At 40.1% G+C, this 25,034-nt stretch overlaps 1 protein-coding gene across 1 annotated transcript; it reads left to right on the top strand.

Annotated features, from left to right (window-relative positions):
• The first annotated feature begins 22,606 nt into the window (after positions 1-22,606).
• On the top strand, positions 22,607-24,392 carry NKX2-2 (NK2 homeobox 2). The gene is given in 4 exon segments (NM_001164932.1): positions 22,607-23,190; positions 23,586-24,256; positions 24,259-24,290; positions 24,293-24,392. Coding segments are annotated over 4 exon segments (1,155 nt in total). The 5' UTR covers positions 22,607-22,823; the 3' UTR covers positions 24,378-24,392.
• Positions 24,393-25,034: the final 642 nt, after the last annotated feature.

The following is a 25,034-nucleotide window of genomic DNA, read 5'->3' as shown; positions in this document are numbered from 1 at the left end:
AAAGTTGACAAAAAATGTTTACTCAAGCACGATGTGATGAGTTCGTACAATAAAACGCCCTTCTTCTGTCTTCTCTCCTGCGCCTCTTTCTCTTTCGCTTCATCAAACATAACACCTTGTCACAGTATAGTTAAATCAATTTGAATGGGTAATGCAGCGATGAACGTTGGACTGTCCGTGATGAAACAATTGCGTCGCACGCGTACAAATTTGCCGTATCTCGTCATGATTTTGTGTCAGATTTCAAAAAGATAATTCAACGCCGATCTGCGTATCTAATAAAGTGTTACCGTTATACGTATATGCACATGAAACCCTATTAGTGAACATCAACGATGGGGTTACTATTAATCAATACAAAGGAAACGTTTTACATGGCAAAATACATACAATGCCTCGGCGAGATTGTTTGTCAAAATGGATACATTGACAATTCAGTTAACTCTATCCGCTGGCTGTTTGAGTTAGCAACCATTTTTCTCTACTGACAGGAAATATTCCATCCGAGGCGTCTACCCGTGTAGCGCCAATCGGCGCGTCTCGACTGATCCATTAATAGCGATATCAATCAGCTCTAGACGCCGTCGATCGCTCTGCAATAAGCAATCTTTCCGTCACGTGTCATTTTACACATTCTCGTATTATATGTGTGTATGTTTTCTTTTCTCTTAAGATACTTCTGGTGATGCTTTCGAGAGAAGCTTTTTTTTTTACTTTAAATCAGTAATAAATACACTTGGTCAAATGAGTACAGCCCGGAGGAAGTGTTGTATCGCTGAAATACGTAATGAAAGCGTGTTTACGACGTCTGTCATATTGACAGTTTATTATAATTCATATTTTGAACAGACTTTGAATGCAATACGAAATCAAGTTAATACAATTTAGGGGAGTAATAGAGTACATTTCATTTAAGATCGCTGTTAATTATGAACGAATGGCTAACGTCATTGTCCTTCATTAGACAAAGATTTTAACACGTTGTGTACATTATTTAGTGCATTTTAGAATCACAACAAGTACTGTTCTCGAGTGATAATTACTGGCATTCAAATTCAAGTTTACTCTGACTGAACATCGTACATTAAATTGAGTAATTTAAAAATCTGCATCCTGGTAATGGGGGGAAAAAGCAATTGTATCAATAATATGTATAATGCGTTAATTAATTGATGTTGCTGTCGTTTATTTTGGAAACAATTACATGCTCAAGCGGGTCACGTAAACTTTTAAGCAACATAATTCAAGAAAGCCTAATGTAACGCTAAATTAGGTTCAAAGTTGTGAAACCGGAAGTTGTTTAAGTACGATTCTCCGTCTAGAATGCGTATCTCTAAGAACCTTTGGTGATCTTCAGTGTGTGTCCACAGTATTTCGGTCGGCACGTGATTGTCAGTAGCGCACTGATATATTCACATATTTGTGGACACCACCTGTTGGCATGCCCGTTACACAACCCGAACAATATATCCTAAACGTCGCATGGATCCCACGTCGAACACGACGCGAAGCAACGACTGTGGCGTTTTGAAATACATTCAAAAATTCGACGCATACACTGAGAATACAAGATTCCTCGGGAGGTCGAAAAAACCACTGACTGTATTGTATGTATAATGTGGGGGGCTACAATTTCAAATTCCTGCATTTGGGAGATTTGTGAACAAAATATAATAAAAAAAATAGTATTATATGGCCACTTTCCGTTCTGGGTTACAATCAATGTCGCGTTACATATGTCCTTTCATTATTTACTTCCCTACCCAGCTAAACTCAATAAAGAAGATTATCTTCATCGCGTCCGTAAGGTGTTACGTAGTGAGATTTCGTGTGTTTTTTTTCCCATCAAAACAATGTGCTGCAATGGTTTAAAGGGTCGTGGTCGTCGCGCCGCGTCATGCTGAATAAGGATCCCATAGCGACGTATTCAAACACGCGCTGCCCGATAATTATATTCCTTCAATATATTTTCTATATTTTTTAATCTCACTTTCTTTTCACGCCCGCTCGATAGAAATGTGCTCCTTTTTACTTTCAAGTCTGCCTCATTCAAATATAACACTAAAGTAACGGCTAACGTCTTATCATTGAGAAGTCGACTAAATACTGTCAACACAGAATGATGAGACATCGCGTTAACAGAGACAGAGAGTTAGACAGATAATCGATACGGAACACAGAGAGATTTCCCTTTTTTCAGAGAAACCTTCAGTCCCCGGTTTTAATTAAAATCGTACTGATTTTATATAGTTCTTTCTTGTATCTGTATGATAATACCGTCTCATCGACAATTCGTGTACTATATCACAACATCTTATTTAGATCGATTTATGGCGGAGCTGAACTGAAGGAAGGGGCCTAACGTTTAGAAAAAAAATCGCTTATAATATCTAACTGTTATTGCGATTTTTATTGTACGTATCTCATCAAATTATTCAACTTCGGGAATAATAAAAGGTTTTTTGTTTATTCTAACAACTGTACCTGGACGCGCCTGTTGTCATGGTAATAATAGTCAGTCGTAGGTGATCATGGTGCGACATTCCTCCTCGTAGTTAAGCTAACTAATAAAATGGTATTATTAGAATTATTCGGCAGAAGTAACAAAGGTGACGTCACAAAAAAAAACGCAAAAGCCTAATACCAGTTTAATTGTGTGTTGTATAGGAAGACACTATTAAATTTGTCAATTCATTTCGAAAACATTATAGAATCATCAAAATAAAAAAATAAAAAGGAGGTAAATAACTAAGTCAACACTATTATTTCAAGTTCAGTCACTTCGCACCCCCAAGCACACTATACACAAAAATGCACATTGCACGAAATCGCATGACAAATGTGTAATAGACAAAGGCGATTTAAGCGAGAAAAAAGATTAAGTGAAGCCAGGGACCTCCCTCGGTTAGGTAGGAAGGACCACAATAAAGAAGAAAATTGAACGCTACAATGTTGGTAAATACAATGTGCAGGAAAATAAAGTACTAGCAAAAACATACATTGTATGATATTTTCCTTTGCTTCAAGGGAGGGAGGACCTGTTGCGCGTATTCCGTTAGAACAAGTATGAAAAGTAAGCGACAATTTATTTCGACGTCAGAATTTTTTAACTGGGCGCAATTTTTGGCGAGGCTGTTATTTAATTCAGGTGACTAGCTACATATTAACTTTTTACGAAGTGACCACCCTCCCTACCTCTCACACACTAATATATGTAAAAAAAAACGATTATCATCTCCTCCTAACTACGCACGTTCTCTTCTGTCACCCCTCTTCCTACACTCCAACTAACATGTAAGTACGTGACCAACCACACTTTTCAGGACAGTACTGATAATATGATTAGAGTAGTTAGAAAATGGATAAATTGCAACAAGTATAAGTTGCCGTGTCTGTAAATCACTGGGTATACTGTAATCGTGCGTGTTTCTATCAGTCTTCGCAAGCTTGATGGGTGATTTGTAAGATTGCGCACTAGTTTGTGTCAAGTTCATTACTTATTTTTTGCTGTCTTTGCCGTCTTTTGGTGTCAAAACGCGTCGCCCTGTATCTGACTCTTTCATACATATGTGACGTCACATCGTAACTCTGCGCGTTTTATAACAACCAATTTGTGGTCTGACTTTTTGCGAAACAAGCGATCCCAAACCCTGCTGGCATAGGTTGCCACCATTAATTTTATTATTTTTACGACACCACTTTTTTTTAGTGTAGAGCACTCTTACAAACAAACGCGCATCATATATGTATATATGTATGTATGTACAGAGGTGGAATTACAACTATATCGACCAGCGCCCCAAGGGACTTTTCCGACTTTTTTTTGAAAATCCCGCTGTTCTGTTGTGCTCATCACAATACGAGTATGTAATAGCCAGCGGTTATTGGCGGGCATAAACGAAATGAAACACGCGCATCACGTATCCAACATGATCTCTCCCGGCTAGGCAGGAAAGACCAGTTTAAAGGAGGAAATTAAACGTTACCAAATTTATACTGAAACAATGTTCAATGGAAGTTGAAAAGACGCGAAAGAGATGTGTGATGCTTTTTCTTAAATTCGTAGAAAAGACCCTATTATTTTGTTAAATCTGTAACGACTGTGTGTTTTTACTCACGCAGTTACTATAGTCCGTGTCTACATTGATGTCTTCCGCAACAACTAGATTATAATTGATTGCATGTAATATGATGTCATTATGGTGTTTTACTTTCTACAAAACGCATCGGGCGAAAATGGTATGGTTACACCCTTACCAATTTTATCAATCCCCGATCTTTATACAGTGCGCGTTCGGAATTTCGTGTAAACAGATAAGGTATGTCACCTGCGTTGTAAACGTTACAGGAGACGCAGTACGACGACCATCGCCCTTTAACTTGAAAAATATCATATCACGTCATGCCAGGTCAAGCTCTTAAGACATATAGTCACGTACCTGTGCGTCAGGCCAGGTTTATCCGGCCGTGTCCGGCTCGCCACGCGCGCCGAGTAACGCCATGATTTTCGTACATCATACGCAACGTTACATTATCTCCCTCATCATGTATACGTATTTGTCACGTACGCGAGTTGCACGTCCGTCCTTTCAGCCCACCAGCCTGCCCGTCCGTCTGTCCGTTCATCTGTCCGTCCGTCTGCCCATACGCTCGTGGCCGTGGCTTCGTCCTAGGTAAATCTTTGAGTAAAAAATTCGGAAATATCTCATTCCATTCAGCTTGAGTGTGTATCCAAATTTAGTATTTTGTTTTTGAGTCGGGCCAGCGCTTCCACAGCGCTTCCGTTCAAATTTTCAAGTCTTTATTACCGAGTCTTGGTGTTCATTGGACGTTCAACTCCATTAAATGTTGAAGTCTAGCTGGTAAGTTGATAACGTAATTTTCGAAGTCGGTCCAAGTATTGTCAGGCCTGGCAGAGAGCCTTTCAGTCTACCGGCTGTCTGTATGTCTGTACGTATTAACTTTTCTGTGATTCCTTTTGCCTGGACACTCTACTTAGATGGAAATTATTGACAAGTAAATGTCCCATCGTTGCCATGATAACAGATCGTCATTCAGTCTACCTGCGTGTTTGAGAAAGTTGGTCATAAGTCATGTGACATTGTTCATTGTGAATAATCCTGAAGCTATAATTCCATTGCAACAGGAAACAGAATTCTGCTGTGTGTACTGTATTTTGGGGAAATTTTCCAAATATTATTTTAAAAAGTTGTATTCTTAGAGCAGTTCAATAGAAAGCATCGTTAAAGCAAAATCGCATTTTATGACAAATCAAATTTTTCGAATAATTCAGAAGTACCTTATCAGTCACGATACACGGTAGTTTCATTCTTTGTGATATGACGCCATATATCCACCACACGATCAAATGGTAAATCGTTCTAATACTGACAAAATAGCCTCTATTCGAAAAAAATATAATCAAAGTTTTCTTCAAAAGTACGCTGGTGATCTTAAACACGTGTTAAGTACTTATATTAACCGGGAGTGCATTTTATCGTAAAATCGACTAACTCTGGGTATTTTCATTTATGAGTAGGCTTCAACTTCAAACATCTATCACGTTACACAAGTGAGGTTTCTTCAGTCATATCACGGCTGGCTTGTAACGTTCACGCCATTCCCCGTCAAGACACAACGTCACGCAACCCACGTCATGCCAGACGTTTTTGATCACTCCACAGCATGTTCTGGAAATGTATTCAGACATGGCTTGACACATATTGTTCTACAGACGCTTTCTGCCACGCCACACTACCTAACGCCGCCCCACGTCACTCCACGCCACTCCACGTCACGCCACGTCATTTCATGTCATGCCATGTCATGTCTAGTCGCGTAGTGAAATACTCTTCAGATATATTTGTTCAAGTCACACTGTGATTTAAAAACTATTCTGTCATGTCTCATCACGCGCTTTTAGTCAGACCCCGTCATAGAACGTCATAGAACGTTCTTCCGTGTGTTTTGTTAACTCGAATTGCTCCTCGAACATCTTTGACCACGTCACGTCACATTGAGCTCTGTAGATGAGTATTCTGCTGCGTCATTATTGGCCACACGTCTTGTTCTTCATAAGCCATCGACGACGTCACGTCATGTGCTCCGGGATTCTTTACCGAGTAGCGCAATGTTCTTTAAACGTCTGCTATGTACGTCACGTCACGCCACGCCGCGTCACGCACTTCTGAAGTTTTCCATCACTTCGAGTACAACAGGTTCCTTCGGTATGAAAGTATATTTGAAATATAACTTCCCTGCTCCTCACTTCACCTCTAGCTACTCGTGGTTTAACAGTCAAGAAATCCCGAAATACTTTCTCGACGTAGTAGTTGACGAAGGAAATACGATTTCTAGTTTTACGGACGATCGGCATAGCATTGTGATTATTTTTTTCTTTGTATAAAAACTGTGGAATTGAATACATAATAAAATATTACAATCGGCAAGAAACAATACCTTATCGAAATGGTCAAGATAATCTAGATACCCCAGTCAGTGACGAATTCAGCATGAATTTCCTTTATGTGTTCATGAAAACGTTACAGCTCAGACAGTTTTTTTTTCTCTCTCTCTCATAGTGGTGGGTGGGAGCTCAGTGACAATATACAATGCATACAATCAACAACGCTGCATGCCACTTCACAGGGGAACTGTTCGTTTCGCCGTGGCAGATGCTAAACTCCAGAAAAGCAAACAGTGGCAGCATGTTCTGAACTAGTACGCGTGAACAATCACAAAAAAAAACGGTGGAGAGAATAGTAAAAAAAAGAGTAAATCAAAAAAGCATTTAGTTAGTCGCCAACTCGACATAACCCCGTGATTTATTCCCATCAACAACTCCGATCTGATCACGTCCAATGTTGACCAAACGTTTGTCGCCATACGTCACAGTGACAGCTAAAAGTTGACTCAAGACAGCGTACCTTCTGCTGTGCATTTGCGGCCTAACAAGGCGATAATATCACCTGTAACGATCCCCAGACGGCTTAATTTCGTGATAGATTGCCGCCAATAAAAGCCTGCAACAGCATGAAATTCGAAACTGGCTTCAAAGAAGGCGGAAAAAAACGCAAAGGAGGCACTTTTAAGCGATCTCCGACTACATGCTGACGCGAATTACGGCGTGTGTAAATAGAGTTGTCTCAATATCGCAGAGTACTGTACTAAATCGATAGCAAAACCCATAGATAGAGCAAGGCAAAGAGGCATGATTAGAGCAAGCATATGGTACAATTTACTTTGCTTGCAAAGAACAGACTGTACAAGGAGCGATAACACGAAGCGGAAATGCAACGATTTATTACTTTTCCCAACATAATTCCACCAAGTGTCAATATTTTCCAAGTTGGGGGTATCGGAGAGTCGCTAGAGTGGCGGAGGATATAAGAGGTATTATGGGATAGCCGAGTACAATACTCTTAGTTGGACACTCGCGAGAAGTTAAGACCCACTCCAAACAAAACCCTCCACCACAGTATACAACAATCGTGGCGCTGAGCAGCCACCAAGAGTCAGACACTCTCCGTCAATTCTCCACACGAAGAGAGCCTCTCGTGTTCGTTCCCCACAGGTAAGAGCTACTTCTTTAATGCTTTACTCCCCTCTTTACATTTTATTATCATTTTTTTCGAGAACATCTTCAATTGTTTTGTTTTTTTTATATCATCTATGCGACACGCGTCATAATTTTCAGATTCTGTTTAAAATAGACTTTCGAGAGTTTTTTTTTTATTTTTATTAAAATCAAATGTGATTAAGTGTGGTTATAGGGTGAAAATAAGTCGGGCGAGCTGTGCTCCCCGTTTTCATTATTTTCTCAAAATTTAAGAAAGTTGTGTTCTTTTATCCGGTGACTCAATCTTTGAGGAATATCGACGTTCTTTTTTCTTATGGTGGACCATTCCTTCGCTGGTAGTTCAGTGAATGTGTCCGAAAACCGAATCAGCAGTTGGCGATGTACGCCCATGATACTTAGCTTAACGTCATCGAAATCATGAATTTGTTTTCAAGACACTTGCGATTCATTCAACGTGTGCCTACGCATAGCTGGGATTGGTGGAATCTGTACCATACCCGTTACCTGTGTAATCGGATGGCTAGGTACATTTCGCCGATGGATTGCTCCATTCAATTGACCACTACACGGATCGGACGAAAGTTGGAACTCGTCGCGAGTGCTATGCACTAGATTGAATGGTGCCCATGCAGTCATGGTGATTCAGATAGCACACCCCCGAAGAGCCGATCGAGATAACCCACGCGACAGGTGGACGAAAATTATTTCCAAAAGGCCGACGAGGTTAACTATGCCGTGCTACAGGTCACGAGACCCATATTTATAAGTTCTTTATCGATAGCCATAAAGCACAATCAGGGGACTTTGCATTCCAATCGTGGGGTAATTAATTGTATGGGGTGTCTATTTGGAGGGTCACTAAAAAAACGGAAGACGCGAAGCGTATACATACTGGCAACGGTGTTTCTATCTTCCACGACGGTTGTCTGGCAAACTCCGATAGATTCGCATTTGACAGTGTGGTGTTTGCCGCTACGGGTCGATGATACAAGTTCATTGACTTAAAAAGAAATATTTCGAGAACAAAGCTCTGTTGTCAAAGTGACTCATTGCCTATTAACTGTTAGGCACCGTATCATATTGTAGACACATAATTCTACCAGCACTGGCATGTCCCGTGTTCCTGGCCACTCACCTTGTCAGCTGATGGCTTTACAATACGACTATAAACCATCTTTAAAATCGATTTATTTTAATCATTGGACTTAGTTTTGGGCGATAAATAAAATACTTGCGAGACTACAGCTGCTCTTTGCTTCTATCAGATTAGAATGTTTGATAATAACTTATTAAACACGGCGGCGGCGGCGGCGGCGGCGGTGGTGACTCAAAAAAATTAACTCAGAAATGCTCAAGTGGCAAGATTTGATTTTAGCAATAAAACATATGGAAATTTTGAATTTTTATCGAAAAATTTAAAAAAATGTTCTCGCCTTTTACTGAAAACGAAAAACCATGTCTGTGATCGTGTGGTTTATCCGCGTAACGTCGAGGTGAGCCGAAGCAACTTTGCCCTTTGTCTACTGGTGGGATTTCTACAAAAAAACCAGGTGTAAGTGTTTCGGAGTTTATATTCCGTGTGTTTATTTCTCGGCTGTACTCAAAACTTATCACACACAAAAAAATGTTTAGTCTGATCAGTAGATCAACAACGTCCCTCCTTGTTTTCTTCGCCAAGTGTAGATACCCCGACTTATTATCTAGACAAATTTGAGCACATGTTATTCGATGAAACGTATACACTGTAACGGACCACCTGTTGATTGCTACTCCTCAAATAAATGATGTTTACTTCTTAATTCGTAAATCTCCGTAAAGTCTTTCTTTTATCTTCGATTTTTAGATTGCGATAAGTATAAAATAATATACTAGTGTACTGAAATTGTGACAGGATTATATGCTGGCGTTTTTGGTGGTTGCCGCGCAGTGTTCACTGCGATTACCAATACCGACAATAATACGCATTTTTTTTATCGTGATTTTATCTCAACAGCGACAACGATACCCTCAAAAAAATGAGCATGTATTCTTAGGTTTTCTAACTTATCTCAGAGAGCATACTTGATATGACACGATTTCCATAGTTGGTCGTCAGATGTAAATCATCTTTTTGAAAGAGCGCGATGGATCCGCGATAATAGTTCTACGTAGCCTGGCCGTCTAAATGTACTAAACGCGTCCTTATCTTGTTTTGGTGGAGGTATTATTGAAGTGGCTCGCTAAGTAGTGTCCGCCAATACATGTACTGTATTGTAGCTGGGTAGATCCGGTGATACTATAATAATCGGGGGGACGCGAACAATTTGTTTGATTATTTTATTATCGCTGTTGGATGTTACAATTATTAATAAACAGCGATAAATGCAAAATCCCAAAACATCCGTTCCATTTTGTATCCGTAATTGTAATCAGGAAATGGCAGTATCCATTAAACCAATTAAATATAGCCGCGGATCGGTGCATGTATGCAATTTCCCAACACTGTCCGTCGACGTACATTCACAATTTGTTCTTGAACGCGAGTCCGTTTCATATAAAATCTCTGTTGGTGCTTACGTTATCAACGCTCGCTAGAGAAACGAACATAAATCCAGAATGCGAACATTATTTTTTTTTCATTTAAGAAAAGACTGAATTTAAATCATTGAACTGGTCGCGTTAGTTAGATGGTTTAGGGTTTTTATACATTTCAGAAGAGGAATTTAAAATTTTGTGTTTATAGTTTCTTTCGATCTATTCCGCTTCAATCAAGTTCATCGATCAATTTAGAATAAAAATCTTCAGACCACATATAAACAAATACGTAAATTACCAACTACAGCGACGACAGTGTTCGGCTCTAGATAGCAGTCTGGTCATTTTTGTTATACATGTATATAACTTGGTTATATAGCTGAATCATTTCCCACCAAATAAGTAACCGATTACTTAAATAGAACGTATTGTTTAACTTTTAATTACTTGTCTTAGTTGACTGAAGATTGTGTCAACACTTTGTTTTAAACCAATCATTGAAAATAGTGATAGCGAAAATGTTCCTTGTAATTTAGTAACTGCTATATCGATAGTTGAGGTCCGTTGTTAATTTCACGACAGCGTCTGACGCCGAAAACGTCACCACGCATGATGTAATCAATCTTAATATTTGCATAATTTCATGTTTATTGTATTATAACTATAAATAACAGTTGTTTTTAATTAAATAATTTGTCAGCATGTTTCATGTCTTCGTGAGTTATTTTTGGCGGGAACATCTTAATAAATAAAGTTACGGATACTCGGCATCGTTATTTATATGTTGTTTAATTTAGTGTTTGTGGCTCAGTGGCGTGAAGATCGCAATAATCTTTTGAATTTTATTTATTATCTGTTTGATTTGTTGCGATATTAAATTTTCAAAATAATAAGTTGTATAATGGTCATGCGACTAATTGCGTTGAGACGCGGTGTATTTTTTCCTCTCTTTGCTTTTAATATGGAGGGGTCAGAGGGCCATGTAACAACCGGGCGCTTTATTGAAATCGACATGGGGTTAATTTTTGTAAATTTAATTCATCCGAATTTTAGGAAATCAGTCAAACGCCATTAGACACGCCTGAATACTGCATCATTGTCGAAATTACATGTAAATCTGAAATAAGCACGACAAGCGAACCGGCGCCCTGTTGCGCGAAGCTATTAAACGGACGGTGACTGTGACAGCACGGTAATGGGTAGGCCCGTCAGAATGTAAGAAAACACTGTGCCCGATCACACAACATTAAATTAAAAATTGTCAATAACAAATCTTGAATGCAGCTAAGAAAATTGAATGCTGCTCGTCGGCCTACGTAAAATAACAAAGCTTTTTTCTGCCAATTTGTCTATTTTCGTTCATTGAACTTTTTTTTCGGTTTTGGTGGGCATTATTGTCTCTATCAGTTACCGATACTGCAATAATTACTTCCCGATTTTGTTATTGATACAGTACTGTATATGTGTTCGTCTTCAGAATGTACACTTTCAGTTCTTAAGTACCCATGTAGCGATTCTATCAATGTTATTTTATCGTCATTTTCTAAAAAAATCCCCCTCCCCGCCCTTATCGCAATCTGCCGCTATTGATTGGTGGAAGTGCCCAGGCCACGTGAGCACGCGATCAGAGAGCGACACACAGTATGAGATGGCGCTGCCACTGTTGATTTGATATATAAGATGTTTTTCATCTTATATGCGCCCGCACGCCTGTCACTGTGGAAACGACTGTGACGGATAGGTCTCATAAAGTAACGCAAGCTAACGAAACACCGCATTGTTTGACTCGTCTATATACTTTACCGTCACCGGGAGGTCTCCTCTGGAGTTGTACCACGCTTCCGTCGCTTGACTTTGAACACTGTTTCAGGTAGGTCACAGACACACACACACACACACGTTGCAACTTTGACAGCCCCCAGTTCGTACCTCTCTCATTGCCGCTGTTCACCCGGGAACGGACGTGACGTTGTTATTATTACCTGTATCAAGTCCCGTTACCACCTGACTGGGTTTTTTTAAGCGAAACAAAATGCACTCCACCACTTCAAGCGCACTTCATAGTTCCTTTATCCGACGACCCATGCGTCTGGCGTTCCAGTCATTGGTTCGAATGCTCTCAGCAAAACAACCGACACTTGCAAGATATTTTTTTACAAAACAAAAAAAAACGAGAGGCACAGTCCAAACTCGACCTTCTCAGGTCCATGGTGTGCCATCGGTGGAAGAATATCGGAGATTAACAAATTCCCGGGTCCGCGAAGGGTTGCAATCTCTGCTCAAAAGAAGCCATCCGGAACAAGTTGTGATTTGTGCCGTAGATTGCCGTGGATAGTTTCTAAAGAGAGGCGAACAAATCTTCAAGCTCGTTGTGGATAATTATTTTTCCGTTTTAAAAAGCGATGGATTACCACGTTCAAAGCATCGTAAATATCCCAACCATCTGTCCCCAGTATTTCCCTAGAAACATAAACTACGGCATATCTGAACTTCCAAGTAACCGTGCCCTGCCACTGCAACTGATCAACGGTCCAAAAGTCAATATTTATTGGTAGTTGTAATGTAGCTCTTCTGTCGTCTTTTTTTTTTCAACATGGGCGAAGTCGTGGAACTGTAAGAGGGGCGAGGACATTTCGATCTTTTGTTGTTATATTTGTTGTTGTTGTCGTTGTTTTGTTTTTGTTTGTTTGTACCACACGAGTATACCGTGCAAAGGGCGGGTGAGGGTAAATGGCTGGGAAGGCGAATGTTTACCGATCGAAGGATTTTATTGTAAATCGAGGTCAAGATATGAGTAAATGTCACAAATTTTAATGTGTATTTGAAACGGGTAACAACAGCGTGGTTTCAAAGGTCAACATCAGAAGTAAGTAGTGGTATGAAAATTGCAGTTATCTGTCAGATTATCGGCGAGACACGGTCAAGTATTATTCAGTTGTTGCTGGTTTTTCCGCTTGAGAACAAAAATAATATTTCGCCAAATGCGAAATTTGTCGTTTCCTAGCCGGTTAAATTGCCTCAAGTCGCGTGTGCAACCAAAGACACGCTGTCGTCGCGATTTCTCCAACAGTTGTGTAGCTTCCCAGATAACGCGGTTGTTTGGCTTCCGGTAAACGATGTTAATATACTAGTACCTAGTTTTGTTGACACCTTTTTCGAGTGTGGACACGCACTGTACAACGGGTCGATCGTCACTACTACACACTCAAGTAAGTGGTTACGATTTTTATACGAAACGCAAAGCGTGTCCGATTTCCCCTTTCGTGCCAGATTGACACATTCTGGGCTTTGAGGTGTTGCTAGTAGCACCATTGCTGAAATATTAATTCAAATGATATCGGTGGCCATTTTGTTCAACTAATCACACACCATAACCTACATTCAAACGTTTGGGATATGTCATAACAACACTCAGGGAAACATGCGTTTCAAATCTGGGTATATAGTACTTTCCCGGGTGTTATTAATTAAAATGCCTAAGTTTGATGATTTTAAACAATCACAATTGCCAAATATAAACTGAATATTTGTTGTCCTGTGTCTGTGCCAATCATGGAGCTCCATGTGCCAATGAACGTCCACACGAATCGTATTGCTAACCACCAGCGCATCACAGTACTAACCAAAGTTAACCAAACCAAACCTCAGAATATTGTGTTATCCGAATAGGGCGCACTTGAAAGTGTTGCAAATTTATAATTGTTACTTTTGTCCCAGATTGACTATACCATGGAGGTTTTTACCTCCATGACTATACTGATTGAACGCAATCATTCTGATAGTCAGTTGGTCACTGAATACAACTTCAACAGCATTATTACTCAGTAACTTCCCAATTTTTGAATGAAGAGGCATCTTAAAGTTATTTTTTTACATGCAATCCCATTTGAAGGCGTGAATGGTGTCTGTCGTTGTCATTGTGGCCTTCTCTGCTATAATAGCCCCGGCGTCGCGTCATGTCAACCTTCGCTACTCGTATTTTTCATCTGATCTCGCCAAAGTAGTAGCCACTTCGTTTTTTGTTTGCCTGAGGGGTGTCGAAATTTCCAATCAGTTTTATTCGGAACAAATCACTCAAACTAAGAATAATATTATTTTATATTGAGAATTAATAATATGTTATTATAATACAAAAGAAGTGGATTAGATGGAAACGACATTTCGCTGGACCGTGTCAATGCGTTGGCTGCAATTGGCCGCCGCCACGGTAAGAAACATTCGGGCCCTATTTTCGATGATCTTATGATCCCAATACCGAGGCATGACACAAGCGTCATTTCTGAAAGTTGAAGGAACGACACTGTACTTCAATCATTAAAAAACAACCCTCCGTTACATCAAGTCTCACTCTCTAAAATACGACAGTTTTTGAGGCAGGGTTAGGTCTTGCGGTCATGGAGGTAAAGCGATATTCGACATCCGCACGAATAGATGATTTTATATAGTCAATCATAGTGGGCAATCGTTTTTATTTCGCCTACATGTATATCACACGACGAACTCTATTAATACGAAATATCACACAGCAGCTGAATCTATACCGGACAGCTTTTTAATCAACTCACATTTGCAAGGATTATTTGTGTGTGTTTTTTAAACGTAATTTGTTATCGACGAAACCCACAAATTCATCGTCACCAACATCATCGTGATAATAATGTTGATGATGATAATAATTCATAGTATACAATTAATTATCAAAACATTATCGAATTCAGAAATCTGTCATTTTCACACAAAAGCTCGATTCAAATCAAGAATCCATACCGTAAATAGTAAATAAAACGTGGCGTGTGATTTCGCCATCACTCAGGTTATTGTGTGTAATTGTATTGACACTCCAAGTACACCTAAACTTGGGTTTTCGTATCAGCTCCCTATGATCAAGTTTAGTTTCATTGTACATTGGACATGAACAGTAATTTGTTACCGTTTTAATCTCCCGATAACAAAAAGATACGAAATGACAACTGTCATACGAAAAAAGATATGTTCTCTTCAGCTATGCACCGCTTGATTCATGTTTCAAAATTAACTGGCTGTCTGAGATATGTGTAGCCCGGTAACACGTGGACGCAGCTGCAATCATCGGCTTCTGATCATTGGGAGAACGTGCGCTTGATGTTGGTTGTATACCCCCTTAGTCATACCCCGGATTGGTGAATGTGCAGTGGTCTCTGAGATTTATTTTTACAATTTTGGCACCATTTATAGCTATGTATCGAGCTTCCAAATCGAAGCCACTCTCCGGTGTAGAGCATTGAATCGCGGCGTTATTTTCATAACCAAAAAAAAAACGAGATAAAAATAAATAAACCCTATGCCGTTCCACTTCACAGTCAGAACTGCCTGAGTACACCCCATTCCATCAGTTACGGGGCGGCGCTCCGAGTCGCCGATGTAAATCTCAGAATCCCATTGGCTATTATTGTATTATTATTATTGAGTATCTCCATTACAATTGACTCGCGAGAGAAAGAACAAGTCTACAATTATATGATTGTTTCCATGTCATCCACTTATGAACTTGACTGTATAGAGTGGGGATAAGATAAGATCGCAAGAAGCGCTCACCAGTCACCATGCAAGTTCTGTAGTAGAACATTGGAGGATTATGGATAGTATCGACCCGCCGTTGGGGTCGTATCACAGCAATATCAATACAACACTTAATGGTTGTAAATATATACAATTTCAGAACATTATATATCGGATTTTTTTACTACTTCTACTTTAGTTCGTATCCCAAACTGCACGGTGTTCGTATTTTGAGAATGTGATCGAATTCTCCATCGGTTGAATCACGCTGTTTTTGAATAATTTGCCTGTATTGTGGCAACGCAGAGAACCGAGTCGTTTCCCTCTTAGTTCGGTTAACGGGGCTGATAATATCAAAGATAAGCTGATTCGGAAAAAATAAAACCGATGAGGCATGGCCAACACAATACAAGCTATCAAAACACTTTTTTTTAGTGCAGTGCGGATTTGTTTTATTTCAAAGTTGTGCCATGCAATAGTGGGAATGTCTTCACGCGATTATTACGTCAGATATTTAATATCATACGTCAATGTTGAACAATTAGTAAACTTATTGAATACTGAAATTCTGACGTTTGACAGTTTTTTCCCTTTTCTCTGAATGGAATGTTAAATATTTAAAATTGGAAACGGGTTGATTTCGAGCGCAACACATCTTTCAATTCGCCGCTTTTTTTGGAGGGTGAAAACTGCCTGGGTCACGTGACGGTACAAGCTCGGTAGCGGTTATTGAGTGTCACTTTTCTCCTTAAAAAATATAAAAAGCCTTACATAATACCATGGAGTCTGGCAGAGCGCGTCAATATCATGGCAGTGTCGATTACATAAAAGGGTGAAAAAATGCTTCTCCCCATTTGGGCGTCATTACAGCCTGTTGCGGTGCTGGCATTCCGACTCGATAAAGCACTTGTCATTTATTGTGTGTCCCCCTTTCAGTGAATTTTGAACAAAATAAAGACATCGTACACCGCAATTAAACCCTTAACCGAGTGTTGTCACATTTCAGTGAGTCAGTCACACCTTTCTGCACATCTAACATTCTTAAGGGCTGCGATTCAATCCCGTAGTTTCTGTTCATTGGGGCGCTGAGTGAACGGACTGGCTTATCGAGGATATATCGAATTATTTTTCCACTTGTTCTTTCAAAAACCCGTTCATTCCTAGGCACAATTATCAAGTGGTCACCCTCTCCATGTTCCTTTCTTATTTCTCATTTAACTAGTTTCTTTCGAATTCAGGCCCGCCATCAAATTGGTATGACAAGACAATTATACGTAGCATAGATTAATAAATATGTAAAACATTTTTTTTTTAAAAACATGGAGTTAAAGAAATTCATTCACCAATTTCTCCCAGACTAGTTGCCCTCGCATGGCGCAAAACGAGTCACCGGTGAAATATTTCAAGTGGAGAATGTCTTTCACCACCTTGTTTAGTCCCATAGAATATCACTAATATTATCATTCAATTTTGAATAATAATACAGACCGATAGCTTTCTGATTAAATAGCGGAGTCTCCTCGTATATTAATCTGGTATAATGACCCTCAAAGAATCGACGAGCTAACGGCAGGATGAGTGTAATACAGCGACGACTTGCCACTTGTTCGCAATCGTTTCACGATAGAGGTCAGAGCCCATGCTAAAAGCCTGTCTCATTGTTCCCTATAATCAGAAATCACTTTACGCTGTTTAGCCGTTTTAAAAGCTGTGTAATAGAATTGATAGGACCTGCGCTTTTTTTTTTCATTTTTTTTCTTGTAAATCTTATGTAAATTCAGCGGTGACAGGGGCAGGAGAAAAATATCGTCATTTTCAGTTTAATACCTGGACTAAAAATAATGTGAATGATCTGAGCTCCGTGGTAAGTTTTTTTTTTCGTTTTAAAGTTGCGATTAATTTCAGCATCTGCTGTGATTGATTAGCGTTGGCATCTTGGTTTCCTTGGCAACGTGCTTTCGGTTTGATGTGTTTTTTTTTCGCATCCTCCACGACGAGACAGATACATTAAGTTATTTTTTTCGTGAATTAATGTCGCTACCGCACAAGTGCTATACGCGCGCTGGCATGTTAAGCCATTCGTTTTCTCTCGTGTGGTGACGGCATGTGCACTGACGATTTGTACTGCCAGGTAAATTGTCAACAATGTGTGTTTTTACTTCAAGGGTGTATGAGAAGTAAATATAAATCGGGCTCTAAATGATAGTGATTAAGAATCGCTGAACACCTATCATTCAGTCAATAAAACATTATTCATAAACCACTACGCCAACCCTGCCTCACTGCAAAGTAATTTATTGCGGGGTCACAGTGCCAATTTATGGCTTTCTGACTAAGTCGGCTTCCTTCCCAACGTGTACAAATTGGTCGTTACGAACCCCGTGGTGATTAGAAGTGCCTTCAAAGGTGCCCTTTCACGTGGCAGAGTTGCCAAGATCACTACAGTCGAGTCGAATCCGCGAAACGAGTGAAAACATCTCTCTTCTATGTTTGCACGCGCTGTTCAAGTTGTTGCCGCCCCATCACCCTCATAACGGGTATGCTTGTCGATATCCTCTCCGCAAAAAAAAAAAAAGAAAAAAAGAAACACAAAAAAACTGTATAGTTTCGTGTAACGTACAGATACCCTGCGTATAAACAAATATGTCGAGGCTAGATCGATAGCAAGATAAGAATTGGTCTGTCGATCAATCGATCGATTGGTTTGGCACGTTGTTTTATTACCGATAAGAAGTCGCACAACGGCGAAATTTAGTACGAAAACATGAAATAATTCACCATTTGTGAATGGCGTAAACGTGTTAACTAGCACTAAATCCAAGGACGGGTTACGGTGCGGCTCGTGACTTGGGGATAGCTATAGAGAGCGAAAAACCTTATTATCTGGTGGGAACTTCATATTGTAGTGTATATATTTGCCCGCCTTCATTTCAAGTGCGAGCGATTGGTAATGACAGTTTGAATGTTTGCCGTCTACTTAATAAAAACCCGCTCGGTCCTGATACAAAATGCAACGCGTGTAAAATAAACTGAAATAACTTTTTTTTAAAAAAAACAAAACATGGGCAGCGTGCTAAATACACCTCGTAAAATACGTTGTAGAAGTTGTTATTTGTCTGTGTGTTTGGTGATTTGCATTTATCATGTGTGAATGCTAGTATTATTATAATACCTATGGTATGTGAGGAACATCGGGAAGTTAGGGGGTCCAACCACGAATATTCAGCGGAGCTATGAGAAGCATGTGGTTGCTGGTGTCGAATGTATGCTTGGGTTGTCTTTTTTTTGTCTCAGTGTGAAAAAAAAGTTATTGATCATTGGGATATACATTGCAAGTGTCTATATTTGTGTCGTACTCTCGAATATTGATTTAATTAAGAGTGTGTGGGTGTTTCATTCATTGATATTTGCCACATCATCATGGAGTCACCTCCTTAAATTACGTCATGGAGATAATAGACATGCATACATTTACACCAATATATCACTTTGTTTTACACCTCGGTGCAAACTCGCTCAGTGTTTTTGATTTTTTTCTCGGACTGTTTAATTGCCGTATGTATAATTGGCCTCAGACCGAGACCAGACTCAGATACCGAGATAGATTTGTTGGGACAGTTACAGATATATTATACTGACTTCAACTCTGTAAATACCCGTTGGCGATAGAGCGCGCGAAACAGACAGTTCTTTAAGCGTGTTTTAAACCACTATCGCGTACAAGACGGCGACTGTGATCACAGGTCAGTCAGTCAGCCAGTCTCTTCTCCGTGACTCCGTTCCTTTATCGTGGGGTGAAATCAGGAAAGTAGCGATGAACACACCTTTGTATGCAGCACATCGGATGTTTGCCGTATATCAAGACATATATATCCCCACTCCCTTGTCACATCAAAAGAAGAAGTCTGAAGGTGTAAAAAAAAAAAAAAACTCTCCACCAGGCAATAACACGTGAGAAACGCCACTTTACATCAAACTTTGTACTTGATAAGTGGCGAGACCTACCATGTAATTAAGTGGCTGCCCCTCAATTCAAGTGTACGAACAATGTGGTTTCAACGTGGCGATAATCTACGGAGCCCCAATGAGGATTCACACCTGCCATATTACGAGACATAACGCCTCTGTGATTTTAACACAGGGGACCAGAAGGGAGCATTTTGTTTAATTCCAAGATTGTGTTGTGTATGTTAATTCTCACGGGGGTGATGTTCGACATCGCATAATTTTAATTACTGTGTACATTTTTTTCTAATTAAAAAAAGACTTATTAATTCATACGTTCGCATGTGAAGTGTGAAATGTACTTTGTAGGGAAATAACAACAACAACATGCAAGAACTGGAACCGTCGTGTTGAGTTAGTCACATCACCTCACACTATACCTATATATGCATCACTTTATCCTCACTACTTCTGTGCGCTTGTGGCCTTATCGTTCTTATCTGCGTTACGAGCGATGTCAAGTTCATGCTTCGATGCCACCGAGATTCCGATTACAAACTTAAGGCAAATATCTGTTTTGGGTGGCGATCTGGTTTGATTGGTTCTCGTACACCCTACCCTTACTGTGTTTGTTCGATGTTCGTCAGCAGGTGAGTGAACCCCGCGGCACGTCGATCCCGGTGGCTCGCCTGTCAAATGCGTATCACCGACGAATCGTCCCACGAATTCGTAACCAGACTTACTCCACTCGAGTGCACACTACTTATTGGATGACAAGTTTGACTTTTGCTCCGTTGCATATTGGAACTCTTCAGAAGGCAATTAAATGGATTATGATTTTGTATTGTGAAGGACAGTTTTTTTCAGATTATTTAAATAAAAGCTTCACCCTCGGTAGGAGTTAAAAATAAAAAGTTAAAAAGTCGTTTAATCTCTGAAAGACCTCGACAAGTGGCACGTTCCTTGTCAGAGATGAATGTGCAAAGTACACCTTTTGTGCCCTTGGTGTGGAAGAATTATTACCACCAACTCGAAGTCCGTCTTCTAATTCCACCTTTAACTCCGCGGGCTCATTGTTTGTCGCGTCACTCACGTGTTTACGGCCTGGCTGCGAGAACAGTAAAAATGGCGGCCTGTACATGTTGGGTGATTGTGGATGTGGTTTTTATTGATGGCTGTGTGAGCACGCCACCTCGTAAAATGGGGTATTGGTTGAGGGGATGTCGACTCACTGTGTTGTAATCACAAAAAACGACCACCCAGGTTGACGTCTTTCCCTGGTCAGAATGTACAAATAAAACAAATGCACTGTAACATTTCCCAACAAAACTTTAAATTTTATATGCGCAACCTGGAAACAAAATTGTATATCTCACATTTTTTTTTTCCGCAGAAACAATTAAATCAGCAATACGCTTGTTAATTGACGGGATTTTGCAAACATTTGTTGATGATTCTCGTTAAAATGAAGAGGTTTCTTCGCGTAATGAATGATTTGTGCGCAATTAAACTAGCAAAAGTTAAGATAGACGTAGAATGATCAAAGCGCAGAGGACGACCAGGTGTCCGAAACGCGGCTAATGTAACTTTCGTCGAACGTAACACAGTGCTTTGGTGTTAGGTATTATATTTGTATTTGGTATTAGGAGGTGTCCCTCATCTCATTGTAACGCGTACTAGTGTAACAGTGCGTTTCACTGGCCTCTTGTATCTACTGGTGTCTTCACACGCTTCGTTGACCATCTCGTTGACGGCTTTTTGTGCGATAGACAAGGACCGTTTATCACTAGATGTGTGTGTTATGATTTGAAAAGTAGCCTTACGGTGAGACTGGTACAATAAGTGATTGTTTTGCCATAAGCCTTCTGAAGATCAACAAGGAATATTAAACAGGGGGTCTTTTAAAAGAAGAAAAAAAAACTGATAATCTCTGAAATTGTTTTCATGGGGATTTAGATAAATCCATTCTTAAGATTAAAATAACCGGATTACGTGGTGTCAGCATTTTATTTTTGTTTTGTTTACAAACTGATAATGCGTTAAATTCCAAACGAAAATGACTTCAGGGTGCTGTAATCGGGCATTTTATTTCCAATTTATTTTTGAAAGTCTCATTGTGGAACCATACACACTAAAGAAGTGTAACAAGTCAAATCATTGAGGGGGACACGAAACTTGTTAGTATTATCGGTGATTCAGAACACTTCTTATTAGCATACCCTAACAGATCCCTTAGTGCTGCGCAGGGCAACTCAAATTGAAGATAAGAAGAAGAAATTGGTACTAAGGGTAGAGTACTCGCTTGTTTAGCGTTACCAACGACACGAACGCTGTGGGAAAAACAGCGCTGGGTCGGTAATTGAATATTTTCCCCAATGATGATAGTTACTCTACTGACGATTGGGTGGTTACAATTGTGAATCGCGGAAGGACGGACACAAGCATGTTTGTGAAGCTTTCAAATTCGTGTTCGAGTGTTAACTGCATATTTATTGAGTTGATGAATAATAAACAGCGACATTTTCATTCATATTGACAGCTCTGTGTTTTGTTTCAAGCTCAGAGTGTTTGGCCCTGTACTCGCAGTTGCATGTGCGTCCGAGGGAGTAAACGGGGGCTGCAAAGTTGCCGCACAGCTAGCGACTTGTGTTTTCTGGGCTGAAACACAGTAACCTAATCGGCGAAGCCTTTCTTTCTCGAAGCATTCACACATACTTTGTTCCACTTTGTATATGTTTTATCCAGCCTCCTTTATCAGGTGCTAATCTTGAGCGATATCGCTCTTGTCTGGGACAATAGGCACCGCCCCTTTCTGAGTAATTAATTGTCACTTGAAATTAATCATAGCCGAAACACGCACCAATCAAACGCCAGTTTGTGGCCAAGTGACGAATTTGTCACGTCACATGTCTGGTCTCTAAGTACATACAGTATTGAGCACCGCCCACCGAACCCCCCAGGTGTGTTCGCAGCGTACTAAAGCAAACTTCCTCCAGCGACTGTATAGTATAGTACACACAGTCCACGAGCAAATATCACCGAGCGAAGGAGAAGCCCTGCATCTGTTCCGTAGACCCTAATGCTTCAAATATTAACCCGATAAAAACAAGGACAGTATTAAGCGGCGCTCACCGTCCGACGTCGCGACCGTGACTGTGTACTGGATATTTTTTCTTCAAGAGAAAAACAAAACAACCAAACATAATTTGTGTGTTCTTGTTACAGAAAATACTCGACCAACGTACTCATGGATGACACTGGCGTTGCTATCATGAACGCTAAGCCTAGCTTTACTGTGAAAGATATACTAGACATGCCGGAGGGTAAACCCTCGTGTGCTATAACCGCACAGGGACTATCGAGCTTAAAACATCACGCAGCAGATTTGGTATCTGGAGGCCACCACCATCATCACCACCATAACACTGGTTTGGGGCTGAACAACATCACTGGTACCCTGAGGAACTCGTCATCTGCGAGCAACGCGGTGGTGAACTCGACAGGAGCGACCACGCAACAGACACCTTCACTGCCGTCCTATTTTGACAACACCGATAATCCGTACACACGATGGCTACAAAGCCAGGGCTCACAGGAACCAATGCAATATTCATGTAAGTACTCTAGTCCAAGAGACGTAAATTCTCTTTCCCATCCTCCGGTTATCCAGGTACTTTGGCGACGTGTTTCTTGTATTATCGGCTTTCTCGAGTGTTGGTCAGCTAAAAATAGCCACCTAACGAATTTAAATCAAGATTCGAGAAAGATTATATCGGTTTTGAAGGGTGTTCTACTTGTAAATATACTTCAATATCAGACTATAGTATGTCTTGATAATGAGTTTAGATTCGTATTTGTAATGAGACTTGTTAGTTCTTGTACAACACGTTGCCATAAACGAATCTGTGAAGTCTTTCAATTGTGTATTGGTACACCAATATCAATACTTATCAACTCTTATTATTTATTATTATTAAACTGTTTATTCGATTTGATTTTTTATTCATAGCACTGAGTCAGACGAATAATCACCACCATCATAACAATACGAACAGTAGTAATAATAATACAACGAATAATCGTGAGAACAGCGAAACTCCGACGACTAATAACACCAGCGGAAATAACACGACTAATAATAACAACGATGTGTCCACGCCAAACGCGAACAGCACTGTTTCTGGGGAATCTTCGCCCGATTCAAATATCAGCGATTCGCCGAACTCGAACAGTGGCGACCAACCCAAGAAACGGAAGCGGAGAGTGTTGTTCTCCAAGGCACAGACGTACGAGCTCGAAAGGAGGTTTCGACAACAGAGATACTTGAGCGCACCAGAGAGGGAACACCTGGCTAGTATCATCCGACTATCGCCAACACAAGTAAAGATTTGGTTCCAGAATCATCGGTACAAGCTCAAGCGTGCTCGACAGGAGAAAGGGTTGGACATGAATCCATTGCCATCGCCGAGGCGGGTGGCTGTACCGGTGCTCGTGAGGGACGGCAAACCGTGCCACGCCAACATGAACGGCGGTATGAATACAGTCATGAACAAGCCACACCAGGACTCGGTACCTTTACAACATATGCAACAGTTGCAGTCGATGCAGCAGTCTATGCAGTCTATGCAGCATTACCCGAACTACTCGTCCAGTTATAATTACACAAGCTGCAATTCGCAGTTCACACAGCCCCTCGCACAACCAAGTTGGCCCTGGTGAGAATCCGACATGTTACCTACTCGTGCCGGCCAACACCACCATTACAGCGATTGTCAAAGACGATTTGTATGCGTTATTGTGAACTGAAAAACGGGCAGTAAAAAAAAAAAAACGTTTACGATCGGAGTCCTAGGACAGAACGTATGTACGTACCAATTTTATTCGTTGTCTGTGTACAGTGCGAACTTTATTATTTAAAAAGACTGGCTAGTTTAATATAAACACTTGTAGAGAGAGAAGGACGCCATCTTAGTTAACGTTATTCAAATGTTATAACACATGGACCATTGCTCACGGCTGTTACTCGCAGTGACTGTTTACTTACAACACGTTTTTAAACTAAGACGGTTTTTTTCTGTTTCCAGTATTATGTACGTAATTGGTTCATTTTAGAAGCCAACGATTTTTACGGAACGGATCATACACCCTTTCATTTGTCCTCGTTCTAGACATGATCTGAAATGTGTATTAAAGAGATCGATGATGTGTTTTTTTTTATTTCGTTTTTAACGTTTCAAAACTTGTCTAGTTCTAACAAAATTTATGTGAATATTATTAAGGAGATATCTCGAAATTTATATTTTATATATTTCTTTTTAAAGTAAGTTGAGTTACATGTAGCGCTAGATAAAGGTGCGGACAGTGCAACTGGAGGCACCATTGTACATGATGTAGCTCATGTCGGTATACAGGTCTAAACTAAACAACAACTTGTATCATGTAGCATTGTTATTTCGAC

This window comes from Saccoglossus kowalevskii, chromosome 2, assembly GCF_978046115.1.
Source record: "Saccoglossus kowalevskii chromosome 2, keSacKowa6.1, whole genome shotgun sequence".
Classification (NCBI taxonomy): domain Eukaryota; kingdom Metazoa; phylum Hemichordata; class Enteropneusta; family Harrimaniidae; genus Saccoglossus; species Saccoglossus kowalevskii.
The sequence above is the reverse complement of the archived record's forward strand: the minus strand, read 5'-3'. Positions and strand labels throughout refer to the sequence as shown.